The sequence below is a fragment of the Adiantum capillus-veneris genome, chromosome 13 (genome assembly GCF_014529385.1).
Source record: "Adiantum capillus-veneris isolate H3 chromosome 13, ASM1452938v2, whole genome shotgun sequence".
Classification (NCBI taxonomy): Eukaryota; Viridiplantae; Streptophyta; class Polypodiopsida; order Polypodiales; family Pteridaceae; genus Adiantum; species Adiantum capillus-veneris.
The window spans coordinates 78,334,107-78,346,004 of record NC_140943.1 but is presented as its reverse complement, the minus strand read 5'-3'; the positions used below and the strand labels follow the sequence as shown (position 1 = coordinate 78,346,004).

At 44.6% G+C, this 11,898-nt stretch overlaps 1 protein-coding gene across 4 annotated transcripts; it reads right to left on the bottom strand.

The window, feature by feature from the left end:
- On the bottom strand, positions 1 to 2,788 carry LOC147444301 (DDT domain-containing protein DDR4-like). 4 transcript variants are annotated; one of them, XM_086526971.1, is made up of 4 exons: positions 2,318 to 2,788; positions 1,902 to 2,031; positions 1,711 to 1,824; positions 1 to 1,607 (listed from the first exon to the last, which is right to left on the bottom strand). In XM_086526971.1, exon 4 carries the CDS (start codon positions 386 to 388, stop codon positions 2 to 4), a length of 387 nt encoding a protein of 128 aa, XP_086383097.1. In that variant the 5' UTR covers positions 389 to 1,607; positions 1,711 to 1,824; positions 1,902 to 2,031; positions 2,318 to 2,788; the 3' UTR covers position 1. The 4 variants fall into 4 exon arrangements, with proteins under 4 accessions (XP_086383097.1, XP_086383098.1, XP_086383099.1 ...); XM_086526972.1 differs by having other exon boundaries at positions 1,902 to 2,018; XM_086526973.1 differs by lacking the exon at positions 1 to 1,607 and having other exon boundaries at positions 1,902 to 2,018.
- Positions 2,789 to 11,898: the final 9,110 nt, after the last annotated feature.

The window sequence follows — 11,898 nt, the reverse complement described above, 5'->3', positions numbered from 1 at the left end:
TTCAAACCAACCCCTGTTGATCCATCTCTTCCTTTGCAATTGCTACCTCAGTGGCCCACTTATCCTGCATCATAGCCACCTCCTCAAAAAGCAAGGTTATCCCCTGCTCTTGCCGACGGAGCTCGTCCTCCAACATTGCTTTCTTTCCTTCAAGTTCCTTCCTTGTTCTCTTACTTTCCAACCGCATCGAATCTACATCCCTGTGGTAAATCTCCATAGTCCTCGAGCGAGTTTGAGTCAAAGCATGCATAGAATCTTGCACCGCATCCCAGTCATATTCCGATTCTTCTCTACTCCATCCATCATAACGTTCAACTAAACGGTGCATCACCCTTTCAAAGCATACGGATGCAGCTTCCACATTGAACCAAGCCTTTAATGAGGCCATCTCCACAAGATCTGATACCAAATGTTAGGATGCAAGTGCATACATAGCATAAGAGGGTGCAATACACTGAACACGGGCTCAACAAGAGCCCAAGAGCAAACTAGGGCCAAGTCTATAGTGGCCAGCAACACCCGTGGATCCAAAAACAATAATCAGGTAGCGAGTGAGGGACTGACTCTCCTCGACTTGATAAGCCGAGAGCCCAAGAGCAAACTAGGGCCAGGTCTATAGTGGCCGGCAACACTCATGGATCCAAAAACAATAATCAAGTAGCAAGTGAGGGACTGACTCTCCTCGACTCGATAAGCCAACACAGCTTTACAATACAAATGATGGGGTGCAATACACTGAGCACGGGCTCAACAAGAGCCCAAGAGCAAAATAGGGCCAGGTCTATAGTGGCCGGCAACACCCGTGGATCCAAAAACAATAATCAAGTAGCGAGTGAGGGACTAACTCTCCTCGACTCGATAAGCAGAGAGCCCAAGAGCAAACTAGGGCCAGGTCTATAGTGGCCGGCAACACTCGCGGATCCAAAAACAATAATCAGGTAGCGAGTGAGGGACTGACTCTCCTCAACTCGATAAGCCAACACGGCTTTACAATACGAATGATGGGGGTTCGGAGCACTATGGCTCACCCTTCAATTGGCATACAAAACGTGGGCTCGAGACCCACTCAAGTGACCTACTGAGTTAAGAATGCAGACATGGGACTTAGAATGCAGAGTGTTAAGAATGCATACATGGGACTTAGACCTATGTAAGCTTTACAAAACTGCCTTTGGCAAGTTGATATTCAGAGGACTCCATGATACCCACACCTAGAAAACTTTGTCTTGACAATGCATTTCGTGTTAACTGATGCAACCATGTAGTAGAGGATAGCAAGGGCAATAATGCAAGTGAGAAACCTCCATTTCTGGACTAACTCTAGTGATTATTGGAGCTGAGCATTGGCTGCTGCTGCACTGCCGACCAGCGCCCCCTCTTTCACACACTCCCACACCCCCAAAATCATCTTCAAAAGTGCAAGGAATCATCAACATATTTATAATTCTTTACCAGTTCACATTGACTGACATAATACAAACTCGTAAATAATACAAACTCGTATCTTATGCAGGTGAGATGTGCTTTACTACTTCTTGCACATCATGAATTCTGGCTTCTAGTAAGCATACCTTAACTCTCTGAGAAAGAACTTCTGCTTCTTTATTCTGAGAAGACAACAGCTAGAACAATCATTATGTAAATAGAATAAAGACAAACATGGTGAAAAGACTTAGCTGCAATCTAAAAGCTCCGTTAGCCAGCCATTACCTTTCTTGCTACTGCCATGCCAACATTCTCCTGATCATTTTCTGAATGTATGCTCTGTTTAAAATGTTGCTTGAGCTCATGGATAGCAGTTAAAGCCTGGTTAACTCGTCCAGCCTTCAAAACACACACACAATGCTCATACAAGTTTCTAGTAGAAAGTTTTGTTAGAAAGGAGGTCAAATGCTTGTTACCTTCCATGCAAATGTGGCAAAATCCAAAAGCGATGTGGATGGTATCAAGCAATGTGTTAGGTGTCAGAAGAGCGCTCTCCAATTCCTCGAGGGAAAATTCAACCTTAATGTTCAGCACTGATCGAAAGACCTACAGTATCGGTATTAATTCAAAGTATGTGTGCATTTTACCATGTAACAGTGTTCCAATCTCTGGGACTTAGCTTCAAGCCTCCCTTGCAAACACAGTGCAAGAGAGCACAAAAAGTGTGTGTGTGTGTGTGTGCGCCTGAAGTGATCACGAGAGAGAAAGAGATTTATGCAAACTGTTTAGGGTTGAGTATGTCATCCTCAATGCGTCTCCCATTCATGTTCTCTCTCTCTCTCTCTCTCTCTCTCTCTCTCTCTCTCTCTCTCTGTGACTGACTAGTACTTACATTGAAGAAGTCGATGATGGATGCGAGCTCCCACATGTTGCACAGGAAGGGGGGTGCGCTCCATAGAAGGGGCAGCTAGCAGCCAATCGAGAGGGTGTCCGCCCTGTGCAAGCCCTTGGGGGTCTATGCGAACTCTGTCTCGCTGGTTGATGTTGCGATCGGCCGCTTGCAGAGGATGGCAGGTCCGTCATCACACCTCCGTTCGATGTTCCCATGTAAGGGAGAAAAGAGTTAGCCCAACTAGACGTGCCCACCCCCACGACAGAAAATTGAGGACACCCACCATACGCAGAGAAGAAGAGACGAGAAGACGACAGCAACCCGAGAGAGAGAGAGAGAGAGAGAGAGAGAGAGAGAGAGAGAGAGAGAGAAGCAGAAGCAGCAGAAAGGGCTGATCTGGGGCGCGAAACGGGGAAAAATCGCTAAAGCTTCCCACTTCACAGGTACAAAATTTAATTGCGAGGGAAAAAGGAGAAACCCCGCCCCGAAAAAGAGAAAAATAGTGTGAAACCCCAAAAAATAAACCTAATTTTTAAAAATTTCCCCTTGCCAAATTCAAGGAAAGAAATTTTATATGTTTGAAAAAATGATTTTTCCCTAGCACTGGTAGGGCTGGATACTGGAGTCCAAGTATCTCTCTCCCTCTCTCTCTCTCTCGAAGGTGGTTCATCAACATGTGGGCACTATGATTGTATAATTTCGCTCAGGCCACATTGGCCGAATGAACCTGCAAAGGCCACATGGCCAATAGGCGGCGACTCTCTCTCTCTCTCTCTCTCTCTCTCTCTCTCTCTTCCTTTTTGATTGACAATTAAGATCCGGTTTTGAGTGCTTAGCATGCAAAAAAGGGCAAATATTATGTCTAAAAATAATAAAGCAATTCATCTCGAGAGCCTACTTAACATTCAAATTCTAGTATTAATAGACAATCAAGTCTTCTTATGAAAAGCTACAAACTTTTTTGTCTGTCAAGAGATTTAATCGCACGACCATGGGTATTTTGGGAATTTTGGAAAAATCGAAGGGCATTTTGGGAATTTGTGACAAAATATTGGGGATGTTTTGGGAATTTTTGAAATGAGGTGCTTTGGGGCCATGTGTGTGCAGACAGTTGTGCGTGCAACCCACCAAGATTTGAGGCCATCGACTTGGGGAGAGAGAGAGAGAGAGAGAGAGAGCAACCTTGTTACCCGTCTCGAGTCTCTGGACGACGGACGACCCCTGTGCTGCCAGCGCTGCAGATACCACCCTGGACTGAGCCACCGAGGAAAACAGTGCAATCAAATAATCAAAGCAAAGGCCGCCTCTCTCTCTCTCTCTCTCTCTCTCTCTCTCTCTCTCTCTCTCTCTCTCTCTCTCTCTCTCTCTCTCTCTCTCTCTCTCTCTCTCTCTAGCTGTGTGCATGCCTATGCGACCGATGACTACAGAGTGCATTGCCGGAGCGAGCTCCTGTTGACGGGTCTCAGCAGGGGGGACCGGAATCCCTCCCCCTTTTATACTAGTATAGATGAGTGATGCAACTTAGCCATGGTGAATGTGAATGTATATGTATATGTATATGTATATGTATATGTATGTACATATGTGTGTGTTCGTGTGTAATACTTTATTTGTACGATGTGTATGTATGTGTGAAAGACATACATATGTGTTACACACACATACACATGGTGTGTATATGTACATTGTATGTATGTATATATATATTACATATATATATTACACACACACAATAGTATGTGATACCCCTCCCCCCCCCCCCCCCTCCTTGATGCCCCCTTCCTTATGTATACGATATGAGTATGAAATAATGAGGGGCTACCCCTATTGTATACGCTTATGTACAAAATCCAAAAACCCCTCTCTTGTACACTCATGTGATACCATACGGAAAAACACAGTGAATCCCCCGGGCACGTAGCTTTGGGCTGTTTTCAACAGATGCAAAGAGAGCAAATGCAATCACCTACACGTGTAGCTTGAAGACATCTGGCATCATGCAAGATGTTGGTATCAATAAAAGTGTTCACGATGATATTGTTATTCAGGGGCTGTTGACAGAAAACTTTGTGCTTGGCATTGCCTTGGTTGACATGTATGCCAAAGGTGGTGTACTTCATAAAGTAAAAAAAGTGCTTGCTGTCTGGAATGTAGTCTATTGAAATGCACTGATCACGGGATATCCCCAACAAAGGCAGGGCCAAGGAACTCTGGGTTGTTTTCAGCAGATGCAAAGAGAGGGAAGCTATCCTAATGCAATCATGTACTCTTGTATCTTGAAGGCATGTGGCATTAGGAAAGATGCTGATATGGGAAAAGGAATTCACAATGATATTGCCAGCCAAGGGCTAGAAAGAAACGTTGTACTTGGCACTGCCTTGGTTGACATGTATTCCAGATGTACTATACTTCATAAAGCACTCTTTGTATGCCCACACACACACACACACACACACACACTTGATTCTCTCTATGCAGCACTCGTTTCATTTTCATAGGGCATAGAAATATCCACTACACAAGCAAACATGGAGAGGAAGAGAAGAGTCTTTCTTTTGTGAGCCCACTTAAAGAGTGTGCTAAGAACAAGGATTTGTACCAAGACAGCAGGAATATACATGTTGATATTTACGATAGTGGGTTACTTGAAAATAAGACATACTTAGCCAACACGTTAGTCAGTTTGTATGTCAAGCGTGATGGACTTGTTTGAGCGCACCAAGTCGTTGACGAGCTTTGGGTTGTTTTAAGCAGATGGGAAGCGAGGGCCTTTCTCTGGCATGTGGCTCTATGCAAGATGCTATTGAAAAGAGAAATCATGCTTGACATTGCCTTCATCGATATGAATGTCAAATGTGGTGCACTTCAGAAAGTACAAAGGCTAGAGGAGCTTACTTTTCAGAACGGCGTGCATTGATTGCGGGATACGTGCAATCAGTGCGTAATCATCTTGCATCTTGTGGGATATGCAAGATGATGATATGGGTTTAAAAATTCATTCTGATATTGTTAGCCAGGTATGTTGTCGTGCTTGGCAATGCCTCGGTCCATATGTATGCCAAATGCGCTGCACTTCAAAAAGCACAAAAAGTGCTTAAGGAGCTTCCTATCCAAAATGTCGTCTCTTGGAGTGCATTGATTGTGGGATACGTGCAACAAGAGCACGGCCAAAAAGTTATAGGCTGGGGATAAAAACTCACGCTGATAGTATTAGTCAGGGGCTGTTGCGAAATATTGGTGTGCTTAGCAATGCCCTTGTTGACATGTATGCCAAATGTGACACTCTTGGGCAAGATGTTTTCTCTTGGAACCCACTGATTGCAGGATACGACCAATAGGGGAAGGGCTGATGGGGGCTTTTCACAAGCCAAGCTCCCATACCCCTCTTCTCTCGTCCCCACCCCATGAAAACCCCCTCTTAGGGAGGGAGTGATAAAAGGCATTGGAAAAAGTAAGAAAAAAATAAAGTATGATTATGTAAATATATAAGAAAGGTAAAATAGGCCACCTCATGCCTGCGGGGTAGCCCATCCCCACCTTGCCTCCTTTTTTCTTCACTGTTGTCCCGCCGTGTGTCCCTTTTTCTCTCCTCCACTCAAAAGGTCAACCCCCTCTCTCTTCCCCTTGTCCTTTCTCCTTTCTCTCTCCCCTCAAGATACCCCACCTCTCACCAATAATGCACCAATAATGCACCCTAACTCACATGCAACTTACCCTATCTTCCAAAATAGTATACCCCACCCCCTCTTTCCCTCTCCTATCATATCCCATGACCCAAATACCCCCCTCTCTCTCTAAAGGGCGCCATGTCTCTTGTCTTGTAGCTAAATAACCTCCCCCACACTCACACACACTCAGTTTCACTAAAAAAAGCGCCCACAGACCCATCCCCACCCGATGGTTACCTGATTTTTCTTGTGTTCACACACATCTGCACACAGATTCACCTCTGAACACACTCCCCTCTCTCCCCTCTTGTAATTACTTTATTCTCCATGTCACCTCTCACTTTTTTTCATCCACCCATCTCTCTCTCTTAGTCTCTCTCTCATGAGACTGCTGTTCTGGCACATATACACACAGCCAGACAAGTGGGGCCCACAGTCACATGGCCTATGTAGATAATGATTTCTTCATTTCTAAATTCTGGAATTTCTCCCCCTCCTCCCCTATATAAAGAGGGGTCACCATCACACTAAATACACACACAACATCACCAAAGAACACACTATGCACTGTGTGTGCCTAGTGCACACACACACACACACACCCACACCATCACCATCACCATCACCGCAATCACCATGCTTGTCTTGAGCATGACCTCTACACCCTTGGCTATGGAAGATGAAGGGCAACTAAATGAAGGATGATGGCCATAACCCTCGTGCAAGTATTCGCCATCAACTCCCACCTATCCGCCATGTGCTCTACCACTCTCTCCCTTCTCATTCCCCTACCCTATGCTCCCCATTTCATCGCCTTATTCTCTAAATAAAGCTTGAGGTTTTGTGAGTATGATTTCTTGCAATGTTTTTCCCATGTGAGGTGTGCTGAATCGCCACCTAATCTTGTGTTTGGAGTGAGCTTGTGTATGTGTGAAGGGTGTGCGGATTCGCCATCCTTTTGTGGTGCCTAAGTACTAAGCCGCTATACCCCCTCCCTCGCTCTCTCTCTCTCTCTCTCTCTCTCTCTCTCTCTCTCTCACTTGATCTCATTCCCTTTCCTCTTCATCATTACTCCCAAGCATCCATCTCTCTTGGATGAAAACTTTGTTATGGTGGTGTGTTGTTTGCATCCTAGCCGCTGAAGCTAGGTGGTGCCCCTGTTTGCTTTACCATGACAGGCTCGAGGCGCTCCATTCGGTCCCCGATGTTTTAGAGGCCGTTGGGGGTTCGGGGTTCGCTTTGCTCCCATCAGGTCCAGGAAGCTTGGGATTGTTTTCAATAGATGCAAAGCGAGAGACGCTATCACCTATGCATGCATCTTGAAGGTATGTGGCTCTATGCAAGATGTCCTTGAAAAGAGATGTCGTGCTTGGAATTAGCTGGCTCGTGAGGACACTTGGGAATGACCCCGAGGCAGCTGTGGCCAACAGGAGCAGGGCTAGAAAGCTAGTGCTTGAGAAGCTTCCTGTCCGGTACATCGTCTTTTGGAGTGCATTGATTGTGGGATACGCACAATAGGAGCAGTTCAGAAAGCTCTAGGTTGTTTTCAGCGGATGCAAAGCAAGGACCTCTCCTGATTCAATCTCACTCACAACAGGAGCAGGGCCAGAATGCTCTCGGCTGTTTTTAGTGGATCTAAAGTAAGGACCTCTCATAATGCAATCACACAACTGTCCATCTTGAAGGTATGTGGTTCTATGCAAGATGCTCTTGAAAAGAAATGGCGTGCTTGGTACTGCATTGGTCGATATGTGTGCCAAATGTGGTGCACTTCAAGAAGCACAAAAAGTGCTTGAGGAGCTTACCGTTTGGAATGGCGTGCACTAATTGCGAGATATGCACAATAGGAGCAGGGTAAAGAGCTAGTGCTTGAGGAGCTTCCGATCCGGAACGTCGTCTCTTGGAGTGCATTGATTGCGGGATATGCACAACAAGAGCACGATCAAAAAGCTCTAGGCTATTTTCAGCGGGTCCAAAGTGAGGGCCTCTCTCGTAATGCAATCACATATGCATGCAGCTTGAAGGCATGTGGCTCTACGCAAGCTGCTGATATAGGCATAAAAATTCACCCTGATATTGTTAGTCAGGGGTTGTTGAAAAAGATGTCGTGCTTGGCAATGCCTTGGTTGACATGGTTGGTAAATGTGGTGCACTTCAAAGATTGCCAGAACTTCTCAAAAATCTTTCTGTCCGGAGTGTGGACTCTTGGAATGCACTGATTGAAAGATTTTCACCACAAGGGTAGGGCTAGAAAGCTCTAGTCTGTGTTCAACATATGCGAAGGGATGGCGTCTCTCTTAATTGCAGGATTTTCTCCAAAAGAGCAGCGCAAAGAAGTTCTAGGTTGTTTTCAATAGATGCGAAGTGAGGGATCTTGGAGAAAGATATCGTGCTTGGACAAGTTTTGATCGATATGTATGCTAGTAGGGATGCCTCAAAGACTGCGACTTTGTGTATGTGTGTGCGTGTGAGCCTATGGACGGACAATAAGGCAGATTCAACAGACCTTGAAACCAAGTACAACTGAAGTAGCACAGGTAATGGTAGGCATGATAGCAAAAGTGAATCTGATAGTACATGTTTGCAGAGGATGCCGATGGAAGAATGTATACTAGTGGGAAGGTGGCGGAACAATGTAAGGAAGGTCTAGATGTGGATCTATCCAATATTGTTCTTTGATCCACACGATCAATACCAAAGGTACACTTATATTCCGTATTTTGATTTCCTTTATGTGATCCCGAAAGTACTTATATTGTATCATGTACACATTAAAGCAATTAATTTGTCTCATTTTCATTCAAAAGATTGTAGATGAAGGTTACAAGGATTGAAGAATTTTTGTGATGCCAAACAAAGGGACACATAGACAATACACGACGGCATGGAAACATGTAATGATACATGTCTTCATAAAACATCGATAATGAGTTATTTTTTGTATAGCTATAGTATTTTTACAATAAGAAAGTTCCTCCAACATTGGAGGAGAAGCATCAGTCCCCCTTCAACACTGGAGGCGATAAAAGTGGCAGGGGAAGGGTACGTTCCCTACGATATTATTACAAATGTGGAGAATGGTGCGAATTCCACACCATACACACGTTTGGTTTTTTCTTTTCTATTAATGGACACAAGCATCGCAATGCACGAAATGCATCTCTCTCTGTTTTTATTATAATGTGCAAATTTTTACATCTACACATCTTTTACTGCAAAATCTCGTTTGTGATGCGAGGTCATAGAGTTTTTGGCGAAAGCTTCGAGGAGAGATGCTATGGAGCTTTTACAATAAGAGATGATATGACGTGAAAGGTACAACATTGCTCCTCTTGTTTAATTCACACCATTTCCATAGCAAACCAATCAAAACATACTAGTTGCCCTAATGAGACCAGTAATGGTTGAAACGCGTTGGCCATGTCGAATGCAATCTCTTCAACTCAAATTGTACATTTATCCCTCTTCCCTAATTTTTTCGCTCTATTTCCTTAGAAAGTTTCGCACTCTTGGCTTCTTTTATTATTTAATTTTGATATGAAAATTAAAAGCGTTGCACTTTCAAATGCCTTTGTCTTTTTGTCTTGCCCATCTACTTACTGGAACCCTTCCACATTGCCACATCAGAGTACCAAGGCTTTCACCCATACTCTCTCCCTTTCATCCTTTTCCTCGTGTTCTAATCGGTGGACTAAGTCTCAATTTCCCATTCTTGTGATGAAAGGGTAAAGGTCACAAGGCCACGATAGTACCGAGTCCTCTTCTCTACTTCTATTGTGCTATGTCTCTACCTGTGGTGGAGGCTCAAGAGCATGGCGCTGAACATCATCCTCTCTCGCCTTCCCTCTCTCTCTCTCTTGCACTCTCTCTAAGCCTAGCTTTGCAAAATCATCACCATCACCCTCTCTGCGTTCTCAATGGCTGAGATACGACCCTAGCTGCCTTCGCAAAATCCCTTTGCCTCATGCGCCAATCATCCTCCCTCTGCGTTCTCAATGGCTGAGATCCCCTTTTCAGCTACCCTCGCAGAATCCCTACACCTATTGTGCCAATCATCCCCTTCAATACCTTCTCCATAGCCCTGTTTGATAGCACCCTTGGGTGCAACCGGGTCACCTTCTCTCTCTGCGTTCTCAGCACGCCCCCATCTGTTACAACAGATTCCGCACTGTATAGGGAATGGGCGAGTCAACTCCTACAACAACATCCACGGTTTACAACACTTTGGCGACCTTCTCCCAGGTTCACGTCCTGTAATTTAACCTCGCCAGGAATCCGACACACTATGCCACATCTACAAATCTATCGAATTTAGCTCTGTTTTCGCCATCAGTCAAAGCCACACTAGTAGGCCAAACTTTGGTTTACTTCAGCCATCTCCCACTTGATCATGTCCCAAGGTTCGCTTTCCATCTGTCAAAGGTCTCCAATGACGCCCTTCAGCTATGCCCTCCTTGTTTCTGGGAGTAACCACCACTATTGCTTTCAACAATGCGCCCCTGTTTCCTTGATATTACCCAAGCTTGGATCTCTTGCCTTGTAGCTCTGCTCCATGCGGCACTCACCATCCTGGTTTGTGCATTGACAGATCTTCCTTGGATCTTTGGAAATGCTACAGGTTTTGGCCACCTAATTCCTCCTCTTCTCTAGCGGCAACCCTTGAAATTGTTTGTACATGCTCTCTACTTGAACTTGGTCTCAATTCCCAGGCCTGAACAATTTCTGCTACTCTTCTTCAAATATCATTGGCTTACTTCAAGGCCTTAAAACCACTCACCCTACTACACCCAGTCTGTAATGTTGAAGGGTTTACAACTAGCTCATCTGGTGAGCGCCCTTTAATCCATTGTATGTCATACACAATTGATCAAACTTGTTAGAGTCCCTAACATCTATCTCAACCTACCTACAATAGATACTTCCTTGTTGGTACCTTGTTGTTACACATATGGAATATATTTTTCCTAATGCGATGGAAATGCAAGTTGTCCTCTCCATTGATGCGGCTTGATTATCCAGCTCTGAACCATTAGATTCATAGGACATGACTATGTGATGATGTACTTGTAGTACATTATCTATGGAAGACACTCGGTTGGATGATTCTAGCATTGTTTCCCTCTTAACAAAAGAGACAAACCAGGCAAGACACGGTAGTTCTGCCCCCATACAAAACCAATACCTATCAAAGTAAACGCCCACCTTTTTATACTTCCCCCTACTCGCCTTCAACAAATTGTATCTGCTTTTCCTAGTGCTCCCCTCCTTGTGTTCCTTGCACTACCACTACAAATGTAATCATCACAGAACTGGCATGTTATTATACCCAACAACTACCTACTGATTGTTTATGAGGATAGCCCCTTGGTATACCTGATCCCAGTCCTAATAGCTCCCTTAGAATCATCAACCCATGCTACAACATCTCTAGCATCAATGACCCTCGCTATTACATCTCTGACCATTGGTACTGCTTACCTGTTGCTCAATGGCATGACCTTGGTAGCCCAAATCTTCATCAAATGTAGCCTTCAAACCAATGCAGGCCTCATCATCTCATAGCCACCACCGAGAGACCTTGCAATCATGAAGCCAGTCTCCTCAAAACCTTGTACACCATGTGCCACTTATGAGACCCTCAACACCTTCACCTTCCTTATGTCAGTGCCGACAACTCTATCTTCTCTCTATTATTTGTCGCACCAAACTTCGTTGGAAAACACTCTTTGTAAGTGCCCATTATTTTAGTAATAAATGTTGTGAAGGCTTCATCAGCATACCTTGTCTTCTCCACACAACCATGCCTTTGCCCCTATACATAGTACTTTGGTGCCAGTTTTCTTTGCCCCATTCCATTATCTTGGTTGACTTGCAACCATTTCCACTAATGTTTTTGTCATAGCCTTGACACTA